The following is a 13,377-nucleotide window of genomic DNA, read 5'->3' on the forward strand; positions in this document are numbered from 1 at the left end:
GTGGCCACCTTAGCAATTCGGCAGCATCTCATACAACTAAGGATGGACTCACTCCACAAACCACCCATTTTGTATAAATCAAGAGAAACTTTTACACCCACATACAAGGATGTTTACAGTAATCTCAGCAAAAATTCCAAACGATCTAGATGCATCAAGTGGAAAGCAGACAGGGACGCTGTCGTCTGTTTGCACAGGGGGATAGTATACAGGGGTGAAAATGAATCGTGCAGAATGTGTCTGTAGAATATGCCCCCACTTCTGAGTGTGTGTGTTGTGGGCATGAAGGCACAGGGGGTGAGAGGATTCATACCAAGGTAATATCAGGGATTACCTCTGAGGAAGGCAGAGGATTAAGGGGGGCGTGTTTTAAACAGACTTGTGTTTTTTCACTAGGTAGTCTCCTCACTGTTTTTTTCACTAGTCTCCTCATTGTTAGAATTTTCCCATCACCACAGGTCTGGATTGAGGGAGGCTGTGGCTTTCAAAGTGTTCTAAAGTGAAATTGGACCTCACTCTGCCTAGCACCCTTTGTGGCTCCCCTCTGCCCTTGGGTGAAAGTTTCAGGTCTTCCGTCTGACTTACAGATCTTCTTTCCCTCTTGAATCCTGCAATTCAACCACACAGCGGCTCTTGGAAGGGGCTATATGCTGGTATCTGGGCATTTCACTTTGGGTTTCTTCTGTGTGTGTTAAATTGATGCCAAACTGGCTCCAGTTTTCACTTCGGCCCACATCCATGCCCACTTGCAATGCAATTTTGCGATTGCTCCCACATCCCTTAAATTTGAGCTGGCCTTGTGACTTGCTTTGACCAATGGAATATGGTAGAAGTAATGTTCTGCCATGATGTTTGCATTGCCATGTGACTGCTACCCCTGCTGGACATTGAGAGGCCCATGACTCAGTCACCCCTCAGTTGTCCAGCCAACAGAGTGTCAACCAGCCAATCCACAGCCAGCCCTCTAGCTGACCACAGGTTCTTGAATGAGCCACGCCAAGATCAACCAAGCTTGGTCCAGAACAGCAGAACTGCATATCTGATCTGCAGAGTCATGAACAACAATAGGAGGTTTGTTTTAAGCCATGATGTTTTGGGGTTGTCACATGGTGCAAACTAATTGATGCATTTGGCCTGGAAGGCCCCTCAGCCTTTCCTGTCTCTAGCCTTTGTGTCAAGTGGGGAGAGGGGAGGGCTGTGTCTGTCTCATTTCTGGAGTATCCTGGGTGCCCCACACAGCACTGCACACACAGTAGACATTCAATACCCGTTGCTGTGGCGCTGTGGAAGTCCCAGTGCCAGAGCCCCCTTTGGCCAGGTGAAGGGATGACCATCTCCAGAGCCAGGCCAGAGCAGGAGATGAGAGGAGGCAAAGAGGCAAACGGGAGTTGGCATAAACGAGGGCACAATTTTGATCACATTTGTGGGGCATTTCCAGGAATTGAGAAATACAGAAACACTCAGAGATATAAACAGTCTCATGAGCTTCAGCTGAAGCCCTGCTCTCAGGCTGTGCCAGGATGGAATTTTGCATCCAGAGGGAAGAAGTTCTAAAATGTGCTGCGTGATCTAAAAATTCCTCTAGAGGATTGCCTTTTTACAGGGAAATGATTAATTCTGAGCGTCAGACTGCCGGAGAGAGGACAGGCTGCTTGATGTGCTTCTGCAACTTTCTCACTGAGGCCTGTGTAAACTTTAACTGCTACCGAAAACTTTTTTATCGTCATAGAACAGTGAAGAGGGTCCTTCTATGCATAAACTTTCTGACAGTCTGAAGATTGTAGTTCTGAAGCTTTTGAGGCTGTTATAGGGTGTCTGTCTACTTTGTGTAACTCTAGCCCCTATAACATCAGGACATTTGTGACTTTTCTGTGCTAACGTTAGGTCAATAAATGTATAAAGGGGCAGGGTAGAAATAGTAACAAGCTGCTACATTTGATGTCCATGTAAATATTTTATGTTCACTATTTTATTTATACATGAAAAAGCTGAAGTTCAGAGAGGACCAGCCCTATGATCTTTCTGAGTTCAGACCCTGGGCTACAATCCAGAAACCCTGTGTAAGTAAAAAAATCAGCTGTAACTCCAAAATAACAAGTAGCTCAAATTAGAAACCATTTCCTCCTGAAATTCTCCAGGTATAAGTTGTTCAAGGCTGACAAGGCAGCATGGGAGAACTGGGCTCCTTCTCTCTTAATGCTTTGCCATTCTCTGGCCTCAGAGTCTCTACCTCATGATCCAATATGGCTGCTGAAGCTCCAGTCACCATGACTACATTCCAGCTGGCAGGAAGGAAAAAAGAGAGGAAGTGGAGGACACTTCCCTACTCCGAAACACACAACCCAGTGACTGCACAAATCACTTCTGAGTACCATCCAATACCACTATAGGTGTAAAGGAAGCTGAGAGATACTGTCTTGTGCTAAGTAGCTAGGTGCCAACTAGAACTTACGGTGATAGTAGTAATAGAATGAAAGGGAATAAATATTGGGAGCATTAACATTTACTTCCCCCCTCTCCTGAGGCCCCTGTCATTATATTAACCTCCTTACATGTCCATCTCCCATCACACCAAAGGCTGCCTCCTTTGAACTTGGTCCACACCACTGGGAAGAGAACTCACATTTATTGATTGTGCATAGCATTCTTCACACCAATAATCTCATTTTGAACTCACATTTATTGAGTGTGCATAGCATTCTTCACACCAATAATCTCATTAGTCCCTTTAGACAAGCCCACCTTTACGGCTGAGGGGTCCAAGGCATGGAGCCATTCAAGGACTTGCCCTGAGACCGCACGGGTGGGGCAGCACCTTGGCTGTCAGGGGTGCAGTCTCTCTACTTGTATGAGAGAGATCTGTGCCCCCGAGGCAGGCTAGGTCACAGCCAGAGTCCCAGCGCGTTGGCCTGGGGTTGGCTTCCTTAGATTTTATTGAATGGAGCTACAATTTGTATACAAAGAGAGCTCCATAAATCTGTTAGCTGCCTGGAGATGAGGTGGGGACACCCTTTCTGCAGCTGCAGTCAACATCACTTCCCCTTTATATATGCCAAGTGCCCTATAAGTGGCTGTCAAACCAATTGTAAACGAAGGAGGTAAGGGTTTCCTCTCCGCCAGGAAAACCAGAGAATGTTCCAGTTTTAGAGTTAAATTTCCCCCTGGATATGTGGCTGGCACAAACATACCACCCTCATAACACCATCTCTTAGCCTGGGGTCTAGGAGAAGCAGGACAAGCTGCTTATAAGAAAGGACCCCTGAGAGGCCACTGTCCTGCCCACTGCTCCTCTGGACCAACACAATATCTGAAATAGAGATGAGACCTTTGGGACAATCCTGGAAACCCTCTTGCCCTCCTCCTTCTGGTAAGAGCACAGCACCAGGGATTCCTCTGGGAAACCTACCTCTCCCCACCCACAGCTGCTTGGTTTACGTGAGGTTGACTTGGGATGCAGAGCTGAGTTTGTGACCTAGGTCCAGCCAATCAGAGGATGAATCCCCATCTCAGACATGGTGATGGGCTTAAGGGTGATCAGGTAACCCACACCTGGCCAACCAGAGCCCTACCTAGGACCTCTGTTGGAACTAACAAGAAGGGGAAGCCTGCTTTTCACAGGGTTTGCTGAATCTGGGACTGCTGGGGGCCACTTCTGCCACCTCTTGGGAACAGTCCTGTGAATGAAGTGAACACAGAGGGAAGTGTGGCCAGAAGGGGAGAAACAGAGCTCATCACATCACTTGAACACCTGCATCCTGAAGTCCCCGATTTGTGTTTACATGAGCCAGTGAGGTCTCCATTTTGCTTCAGCCCATTTGAGCTGAATTTCCTATCATTTGCAACCAAAGGTATCTTTACTGACATCACCCAGGGAGACAGGGCACAGAGGGGCAACGGCAGGGCTTCCAGCTATTACCTGCCCCAGCCCCACCATGGCACCAAGGACTTCCATCTCAGGCTGCTGCCCCCCTTTCCCACTTCAGAGGATGGGGGTAACTCTTGGGACCTATGTCTCCATTCTGTTCTCCTTGGGGATGGGGCCCCTGGCTGGGCCAGCTGTGAGCTGAGGCCCAGTGGTGTCTCGTCACCTGCTTTATGCCAGGAAGGAGGCTGCCACTTCAAGTCCACAATCTCATTAATCCCCTTAAGGTCAGTTTAAGATTCCCTTTAGCAGATAAGGAACTTCAGGGTGATGACAAAACTTGCTTGCTGTTTCACAGGTCCCCCGTGTCTTTATGACTCTAAAATTGGGGCTTTTCCCACTCCCTCCATCTCCCCATCCCCAGGGGGACGTGGGCTGCTTGACTCTGCCCATTGTCCAGTCCAGCCATCCCAGGGTCATGTGGAAGCTGCCCAGTTTCAATCCATCCTGTGGATAAAAAGCTTGAGAGTGACAAAAACCACCACCATGAATGCCAATATAGGAGCTGAGCTTTTAATGCCCCGATGTGCCTTAGTCTCCAGGTAGAGCTAGGGAAAGCTAGAGCTTCCAGCTTTGCTTCTGTTGAGAAGGAGGGGAAGTTACTGAGGTGGCTCAATTCTGATGCCCCAGAATTTCAGGCTTTTCCGAGCAGACTCTCCAGAATGGAGAAGGGACTAACACCTGCTGAAGATGAGCTTATCTGGCAAGGGCTCTGGAAACCAGGACCTATGAATATCCCCAGGGAAAGTGGGCCCAGCTGAATTTCCCACATCTTTGTTTCTAAGCTCTTTGAGACAAGGATGATATTAGGGACTCAGCTCTTCATGAAATGTGGGCAGGTAAGCAAAGCTTCTAGAAGCTCCGTGTGGGCCCAAAGATGCTGGGGCCTGGGTGCTTGGGCAAAAGAACGGGTGGCTTCTAGAAGCTGAGAAAAAGGCCTGTCTCTTGATAGGCCACATTGGGAAGGGGAGGCACTGGGTCTCGGGCTCCACACTGGAGGTGACACCCCAGGGCTCGTCCCCAGCCCCCAGCTCCCAAGTTTGTGTTTGCAGATCTGATGACTGCATTCTGCATTCCTGTGACTGTCCCTCCCTGCAGCCCAATCCCCAGCCCTGGTCTGGCCTTGATACCTGGATAATTTTTAAAAACCTGCTGAGGCTGGGTGAAGCCCCATTTGCTGAATGTATGGGGTCTTGCCCAATCTCAAAATGGTCACTATCAAGAGGTGATGATCACAATAATTATTATATCAGTTGATATTATTCATGACATCAACTACAAAATGTACAGCTCCTTACTATGTACAAAATGCTTAAACACACACGCACACGTGCACACACAATCCCATTTGGTCTTTGCAGCAGCTGTGTGTCGGCAGGGCCGGGTATTTGGGATTTCCATTTTATGGGGGAAGAAAGCGAAGCCCAAGATGGGAAAGCAACTGCTCCAGGTTGTCAGCCAAGTGTGAGTGCTGCTGCTAAGGGGGGTCTGAAGGGGCAGATATGTTCTCCCTGTCCAGTCATTCCTTCATTCATTCCTCCATTCCTTCCTTCATCCATCTAGCATTTATTAAGCACCTACTGTGTGCCCCATTCTGTGCTAGACACTTATCCCTAAGCTGGGACACTTTTCCAGAGAGCAAGTGTTCTCATGTTCTTGAAAGATGAGTTGGGGGGAAGAGGGGTACAGATCCCGCCGGCCCCTGGGAACTTGGGGCTCCAGTTTGGGGGGTCTTTGTGGATGTCCCTTCTCAGGCCATCCCTGCAGAGTCGGGGAGCCTCATTTTCTCTCATTAATCTTTAAAAAAAAAAAAAAAAAACCTCAGGGAGCCCGTGTGACCTGGTTCCCTCCAGGTGCCGCTCCTGCTGGGGTGGCAGTGGCTGGGGGTGGGAGACGGGGAAGGGAGACTCCTATAGCCGGCCATAGAGTCCTTGGCAGGGCTTAGGCCGGGGCCACCTGGCTGGTCTCCGTCTTGGAAGCTGTGGTGGAGGCCTCATCGTCACCCAGTGGGTTCTTGCCACAGCAGATGGTGGTGACCATGCAGTTCCGGAACTGGAAAGCAAGGGGCATGAGGCGTCAGGCTCAGGCTCTAGTCCAGGGTACAGCAAACTGGTGTGGTTGGCAAGATTCACCTCCTACTTTTCCCCTGCTCTGCCCCTCACAGCCTCCACCCCAGCCCTGAGTCTGTCTCTCTGGAGGGCACTTGCTAGGCATACATTCCCCTAACACCTGCCCCCCCACTAGATGCCAGGACTAAGCATATGGGGCTTGGTCACCAACGACATTTCATGGTGCCCTCTGAGCACCAAGGGCAGCTGTAAATGGTCTCATTTAATCTGAGAGTGTGGGTTTTTTTCCCCTTTTTATGAATGAGGAAGCTGAAGCCCAGAGAGGAGAATTGACTTGCCCAAGGTCACACAACTAGACAATGGCAGAGCTCACTCCAGGAACCAGGCCTCCCCCCACCTCATGGAGTCCAAAGCGAAACCACTGTCTCTGTTCGTGGACTGCTTTATACCTTTATTCCCCGGATAAGACTTTATAGCACCTTGTTCAGCTTTGCAGAGACAGGCATCATCCCATTCCCAGGCTCAGGATGATCTGACTTTTACAATGGGCTTCCAGAACCATCTGGATCAGTGCTTCTCACACTTGAGCGAGCATCTGAGCCATTTGGACAACTTGTTAGAAATGTAGTTTCCGGGGCCACCCTGGTATTTTGATTCAACAGGTCTAGGCAAGGCCCAGAAGTCTGCATTTCTCAACAAGCTCCCTGGTAAGGCTGCTGGCCTATAAGCCCCACTGCCCCACTGCCCTGCCCCAGGATTAGCCATATCGTTGGTGACCAGCCTGGGGAACCCGTGCCCTCCCAGCCCTGGCAGGCACCTGCTTATTCATCACGATATAGATGACAGGGTTGTAGATGGAGGACGTCTTGGCAAAGAATGCCGGGAGGGTCATGAAAATGGGACCGAAGTTGGAGCCCTGGTGGGTGAAGATGTAGAATGCCACCCCTGCGTAGGGCAGCCAGCAGATCAGGAAGGCGATGACCATGATGATGACCATACGAGTGACTTCTTTCTCGGCCTTCTGTGTGGTGGCCGACTCCTGTTGCTGGGCGGCTGCCTGCAGAGACACAGGACCAGTGTCCAGACTGCAGTTTTGTAGGAACAGGGGCTGGGGCTCGGCCCAGAACAGGAGCCGTGGGTGTGCGTAGGGGCTGGACCCACAGAGCCGCGTGGCCACCCTCCATCCATACCTCTTTGACAGTGAAGACAAGCTGCCCATAGCAAAAAAAGATGACAGTCAAGGGGATGAAGAAGTGGACCGCGAACATGTAGATGACGAAGGACTCGTTGTTGACCTCTGGCTTGAGCGTGTAGTAGTCGATCCCACACGAGCACTGCATGCCCTCGGGGATGTACCTAGGGGTGGGGTGGGGGGCAGGGTGAGAAGCCCACCTCCACAGACACCCATGCCATGTGGCTGGCCCCTCTCTGGGCCTCACGTTTCCCCCTCTATTCTCAAGTGAGAATAAAATATCCACTGGGCTGGGTGTCCGAGGGGAGAATCGATGGAGATGGGGACTCAGAGGCACCTTGCAGAAGCTGTGCTGTTTTGTGCTTGTTTGGTGGCTGGGTCACCAGGTGAGAGTACCCAGTCTCTCCCGCACCAGCATTTCTTCTTTCTTCTGCTATTGCTGGCCTGTTCAGCATTTTTCCTTCCTTCTTTTTTTTTTCAGGTAGGATCTCACTATGTTGCCCAGGCTGGTCTTGAACTGCTGGCCTCAAGTGACCCTCCCACCTCAGCCTCCCAAGTAGCTGGGATTACAGGCCCATGATACTGCACCAGCTACTGCTCAGCATTTCTTCACCAGATCAGCTGCCCTGTGGCTCCCCAGGTGGCCTTGGGCCAGGCAGGGCAGAAGTTGGTGGGAGGAGGGAAAAGCACCCCCGCTGTTTGTAGCAGTTTGTGCACCTATAATCCTAGGTCTTTCTTAGTGATGGGGTAAGAAAATTGTCTAGGCCAAAGATAGACATGGGATCTTTGTGCGACTCTGGAAATAAAGGGCCCCCAGGCCATGCAGTTAGATGGTGACATGCGACCAACCTCAGAAAACCTAGAGTGTCCATTGGCTGGGAGGATGTAACCACCCAGGCTGGAGAATACAAGGGACAGAGTTCAGAGGGGGTGGGTTTAGACTCAGCAGAAAGTGAGAAATGGACCCCAGGAAGATGGGGAGAGGAAGAAAGGGAGGAGCAAATGGGAATTTTGTGCAAGCAGAGAAATATGAGGCCTCAGGAAATAGAGTCATCGGTCTGGTTGTCCAAACCACTGTCCCCATCTTATCTCAACCCCACTGGGAGACAATGGTGTGGTGAGCCCTGTGGGGAGTTTCTGCAGACAATGGTGACAATGGCTAGATGGGACCCAGTCCCCAGGGGCCGCATTAGCACCACCTGTACTAGGAAGGCTTGGCCTCTCCAGGTGCAAAGGCCCAAGGTCACAGGAAGCCACCATGGGGCACTACACCAAAGAGGATTGGAATTTGGCCCTGGCTTAATTGAGGATTAGGGGCACAGCCAAGGGGAAAAGGGTTGGGGCATCTTGAATTCTCCTTGACATGGGGGACCAGGAGGACCAGCCCCCATAGCAACATGAGGATCTGTTTCTCTCTCTTTTTGCCCTAAATGCCTATCCTGGAGATGTTGCCTGGGTGGGCATTTGGGGTGGGGGACGTTTGAGGTCAGTGCCTGGAACTAGACGGCCCTGGATTTGAGTTCTGACTGGGGACCCTGCAAACAGCCCCTGGAGACCCTCCCCTTCTGCTCGATGGCATTACCTGGACCAGCCGACCAGGGGAGGTGCGGCGCAGGCCAGTGCCATGATCCAGGTGAAGATGAGGCCCATGATGGCATGGTTCTCCCCGAAGCGGAAGTTGCTCATGGGCTTACACACCACCACGTACCGCTCGATGGCCAGGACCACCAGGGACCACAGGGCAATTTCACCTGCAAAGCAGTCAGCAGTCAGTTAACACACCACCTGCCTGGACCCCACCCCTGGCCTGTCTGAGGAGAGCGTATTCCTCCTGTGTGGGGAGAGGGTGGTCAAGAGGGCAAACAGGGGGTGAGATTTGAGGAGGACTTGAGGGTGGACAGAGCTTGGACCTTAGAGGAGGAGGGAAAGGGCAGAGCACTGGCTGTGAGGAGAACTCCAGGGAATCGGGGAAGCTATTTTGCTTAGAGCTCTGGGTTTGGGAGGGACACTGGAATCACATTGGGGGTGAGGCCTGGGAGCCCTGTGGGGAGTTTCTGCAGATGAACATGTCCGCACAGGGCAACAGGCAGAGTTGCTGTTGGAAGGCAATTCAGAGCAGGCAGAAACTCCAGTGGGACGTCCTTCCCTCCCTCTCCCCGCCAGGGAAGTGAAATACCCTTGGTGTGTGGGCCCCTCTCCTGGGGGTGTGAAGCTCAGGGTAATTGCATTGCCCAGAGGAAGAAGGCAATACTGGAATTCAGACATCTGCCCTTCCACACCTGTGGAAGTTCAATAGCGAGGGTGGGCCAGGCACGGTGGCTCATGCCTGGAATCCTACCACTCTAGGAGGCCAAGGAGGGAAGATTGCTGGAGCTCAAGAGTTCAAGATCAGCCTGAGTAAGAGTGAGACCCTATCTCTACTAAAAATAGAAAAACTAGCCAGACGTGGTGACCAGCGCCAGTAATCCCAGCTACTCAAGAGGGTGAGGCAGGAGGATTACTTGAGCGCAGGAGTTTGAGGTTGCTGTGTGCTACGATGCCATAACACTCAAAACAAAAAACAGGGCGGTGCCTGTGACTCAGTGGGTAGGGTGCCAGCCCCATATACCGAGGGTGGCAGGTTAAACGCGGACCCTGCCAAACTGCAACAAAAAAAATAGCTGGGCGTTGTGGCGGGCGCCCGTAGTCCCAGCTACTCAGGAGGCTGAGACAAGAGAATCACCTAAGCCCAGGAGTTGGAGGTTGCCGTGAGCTATGATGCCACAGCACTCTACTGAGATGACAAAGTGAGACTCTGTCTCCAAAAAAAAAAAAAAAAAAAGAAAAAGAAAAAAAATAGTGAGGGTAGCCATCAACCAAATTAGGACATTTCTGAGAGTGAAAGGGAACACTAATAATTATTCCTGGACAATAGTTGTAGACTAAGGCAGACCCTGCAGAGAAATGATGACCTGTATGTGGTACTCCCACCTTCTGGCCAGAGCCTGGGTGATCTGTGATAATTGTAGGTAACAAACACGCAGTGACAGCAAGAGAGTCCCTGAGAATGGCACCAAGGCAGCGTCCTGGACACATGAAGGAGAGAGACCAGGCCGGCAGAGCAGCTCCTGTGGCTGGCGCTAAGCTCTCCCCAGGTCCCTGGCTGTGTAGTAACTACCTCCTGAGTATCCTGTATCCCAGGAGAGACACCCCTGGGTCCGAGGCAGGAGACCTCAGTGCTCACCGGTGCCCTGCCACATCTCTCTAAATGAGTCTCTTCCCCTCTCCCTGCCTCTGTTTTCTCATCTGCTAAATGGGATCTGTTATTCCTGCAGCTGCCCCCAGTCTCCATCAGTTTTCTAGTCAAATGAAAGGGAATATTTGAAAGCATTTTCAAAGCTGCAGGTCACCACACAGGTCTAATGGCTCCTGACAAAACAGGTTGGTCCACAAAGGGATGCTGAGGTTCCCTAGCACAAAAAGCATTTGATCACAGCAGAGAGGCTGGAGGGGCACTCATGGTCAGGTGGTCCAGGACAGAGTCAAATAGTTGCTGAGATGACTGAGCTCATGGCCCAGCATAGGGAAATCCAGTGATGGGGGGACTGACAATCTGCCTCCTGCCCCACGTGGCCAGCATGGGTCTGTCCCAGCCCAGCTGCTCCAAGGGAAACAGAGGCTTGGGAGGGCTCCAAACCCAGCTGCCCCCAGCCCCATGTCACTCCCAGCAGGGCCCTTGACTTCTATGAGCCTCAGTTTCCCTGTCATGAAATGAGACAAGAGCACCACTCCAAATGAGATTAGTGCAGTGTTCAGTGCCTGTCTCCTACAGACAGCAACCCGGCCTGTCCCCTGCGCAGTGATTGCTGATCGAATATATGAAGGCTTTGGATGATGCCGATGGGAGAGAAGGGGAGGAGAGAAGTCCTCTCAGCTCCTTCCCCTGCGCCACCCTATCCCCAGACCCCTCCAGGCTGGCCTGCTCCTGCACCCCCCAGCCTGTACCCCCGGCTCATACCGCCCAGGGTGGCGAAGAAGCCCTCCAGATTGCATCCTGTGGGCCCGAAGACGAAGTATCCATGCAGAGAGGTGTACAGGGTGGTGGTGAAGCCACCGAAGACCATGAAGAGGTCGGCCACGGCCAGGTTGAGCAGGATGTAGTTGAGGGGCGTGCGCAGCTTCTTGTGCTGGATGGTCACGTAGAGTGTGAGGAAGTTGATGGGAAAGCCAAGCACGATGAGCATGAACATGTAGGCGGCCAGCATGGAGAACTGCCACGGCTCGGCCAGGTAGTATTGCGGGTACTCAAAGGGACTGCGCACCACGCCCGTGGCGTTGGAGTAGGGCACGTAGAAGTTGGGGCCCTCTGTTCCGTTCATGGCTGCGGCCCTTGTGGCTGCCCCGAGGGCTGCTCCGACCCAAGAATGCTGCTGAGGCCCAAGCTCAGCCTCCCAGGGCTCCTGCTGGACAACTCTGGGCTCTGACCCCCCCCAAAGCCTTATAAAGTGACCTCCCCTCCCTAAGCTCCTGGCTGAATCAGCATCTGGGAGATTGGGTGTCATAATCATACTAATCCCCACCGCAGCTACTGGGGGCCTAATTGGCTTCTAAGAGGGGCCAAGGTGACACAAGTGGGAGCCTGGGGTCAGGACGGAGAGGTGTTAGGACCCTGGGAAAGGGAAGCAGGGTGGCCTAGGCTGTCTATCCCAGGGTCCCCCCCAGGAGTTTGCCCAGTTCAGTCTGGTGCATTTGGCCTGGGGTAGGGACCTGAGGACTCCATGCCATTTCCTTTGCCCTGGGTTACTCTGAGCTGAGGTTGAGTCTTTCTCTGCACTGGACCATGAGTGCCCAAGCAGTGAGAGGCTCTCTGGCCATTTTTCCAGTCTCTCACCCCCTCACACAGTCCCTTTCCTATTCCCTCCCGCAACCCAATGACCCCAATTCATACTGCCGATCAGGAGCTCCATGAGGGCGGGGCTGCACCTGCCAGCTTTGGTTCTCCCACTGCTAGACTCACGGCCTAGCGCAGCCCAGGAGCTCAGTAACTATTTGTTGCATTGAATTGGGGAATTTGCTCACTCACTTGTTCATTAGACATTCATGTGCAGGTCCCTGGGGACACAAAGATGGGCAAAGAAATGGCTCCCTGAGCTCAGGTTTCACTCAGGGAGGATGCTTGGGAGGCCATGGAGACTGCCAGCCTGGGGGGGGATTCAGTCCAGCGATGTGATGTTTAGGCCTGTGAGGGAGGGGAGTGCTTTGCCAGGTTTCTGGGTGGGGAGGACATCCCTCCTGTGGGGCAGCGTTGATGAATCTTTAATGCCAACCCCAGGAAGCTGGTTTCACCCAGAAGGCAGTGAGCAGTGGCTCTGGCAGATCTCAGGGGGCAGAGGGTGACTTAAAGGCCAACAGAGAAGGAGGGAGGGAGGATAGAGGGGGTGTCTGCAGCAGGAAAGTGACAGAGCCCCTGAAGGCCTGGAGCGAGGCCTTGTAGCCAAGACCACATGCTGGGTCTGTATGGGGTAGGGGGGCGACCCTGGGCCATAACCACACAGACGGGCCTGTTGGGTGGTACAGCAGGCAAAGCGCTGTCTGGGGACGTGTGGTCAGCCACGTGGGCTCAGACGCCATGTGGCAGGTGGCCCGTGAGGACCAGACACAGGACAGCAGGAGGAAAAAGATGACCTAGGGCAAATGGAGGCTGGACACTGGAAGGTCCCCCTGCCCTCGGCGTCATGACGACACCCTCTAGGAATGAAGTACTGGGCTGGCCTGGGGTTGGGGCTGCCCCCACCATCCCCTTCCCACAAGTGTGTTGAGCATTTGTTGGGTCCCAGGCCAGGTGTTCAGTTCTGGGGGACACATGGGGGCCAAGAAAGACCAAGCCCCTACCTGCAGGAAGCCAGCATATCTAGGAGTGCAGTGGGGGCCAGAGACAAGAAACAAGACACGTAACAGGAGGGACGTCCAGGGTGACCCTTCCCCACATGCTGACTGTGTTCAGGGCAGCCCGGGAAGCCTCTCCCAGGAGGTGAAGCTTGAGATGAAAACAGAACGATGGCAGGAGCTGTGGGGGAAAGGTGCCCAGACGGAGGGAACTGCAAACACAGAGGCCCTGAGCCAGCAACCATCCCTGTCCCCAGGACGTGGGTCCCTAAGCTCTTTCTCACCCAGGGTCTCTTCTCAACTGGGATTCCCAGATCTGTCTGCTCAGA

General features: G+C 52.7%; 1 protein-coding gene across 1 annotated transcript; it reads right to left on the reverse strand.

Annotated features, from left to right (window-relative positions):
• Positions 1–5,837: 5,837 nt before the first annotated feature.
• RHO (rhodopsin) lies at positions 5,838–11,631 on the reverse strand. Its single transcript, XM_053599181.1, has 5 exons — positions 11,181–11,631; positions 8,766–8,934; positions 7,182–7,347; positions 6,809–7,048; positions 5,838–5,974 (listed from the first exon to the last, which is right to left on the reverse strand). The coding sequence occupies exons 1-5, from the start codon at positions 11,539–11,541 to the stop codon at positions 5,864–5,866; spliced, it is 1,047 nt and encodes a 348-aa protein (XP_053455156.1). The 5' UTR covers positions 11,542–11,631; the 3' UTR covers positions 5,838–5,863.
• Between the last annotated feature and the right edge of the window lie 1,746 nt (positions 11,632–13,377).

This window comes from Nycticebus coucang, chromosome 8 (assembly GCF_027406575.1).
Source record: "Nycticebus coucang isolate mNycCou1 chromosome 8, mNycCou1.pri, whole genome shotgun sequence".
NCBI classification, from domain to species: Eukaryota; Metazoa; Chordata; class Mammalia; order Primates; family Lorisidae; genus Nycticebus; species Nycticebus coucang.

What these genes read in the sequence shown, in the direction of transcription:
- RHO (XM_053599181.1), bottom strand. Translation starts at nt 11,541, where the DNA reads ATGAACGGAACAGAGGGCCCCAACTTCTACGTGCCCTACTCCAACGCC. An exon ending in CTTCTTCGCCACCCTGGGCG is followed by an intron (nt 8,935 to 11,180) that starts GTATGAGCCGGG and finishes ACTGCTTTGCAG; the next exon opens with GTGAAATTGCCCTGTGGTCC. An exon ending in ATATCGTGATGAATAAGCAG is followed by an intron (nt 5,975 to 6,808) that starts GTGCCTGCCAGG and finishes CTTGCTTTCCAG; the next exon opens with TTCCGGAACTGCATGGTCAC.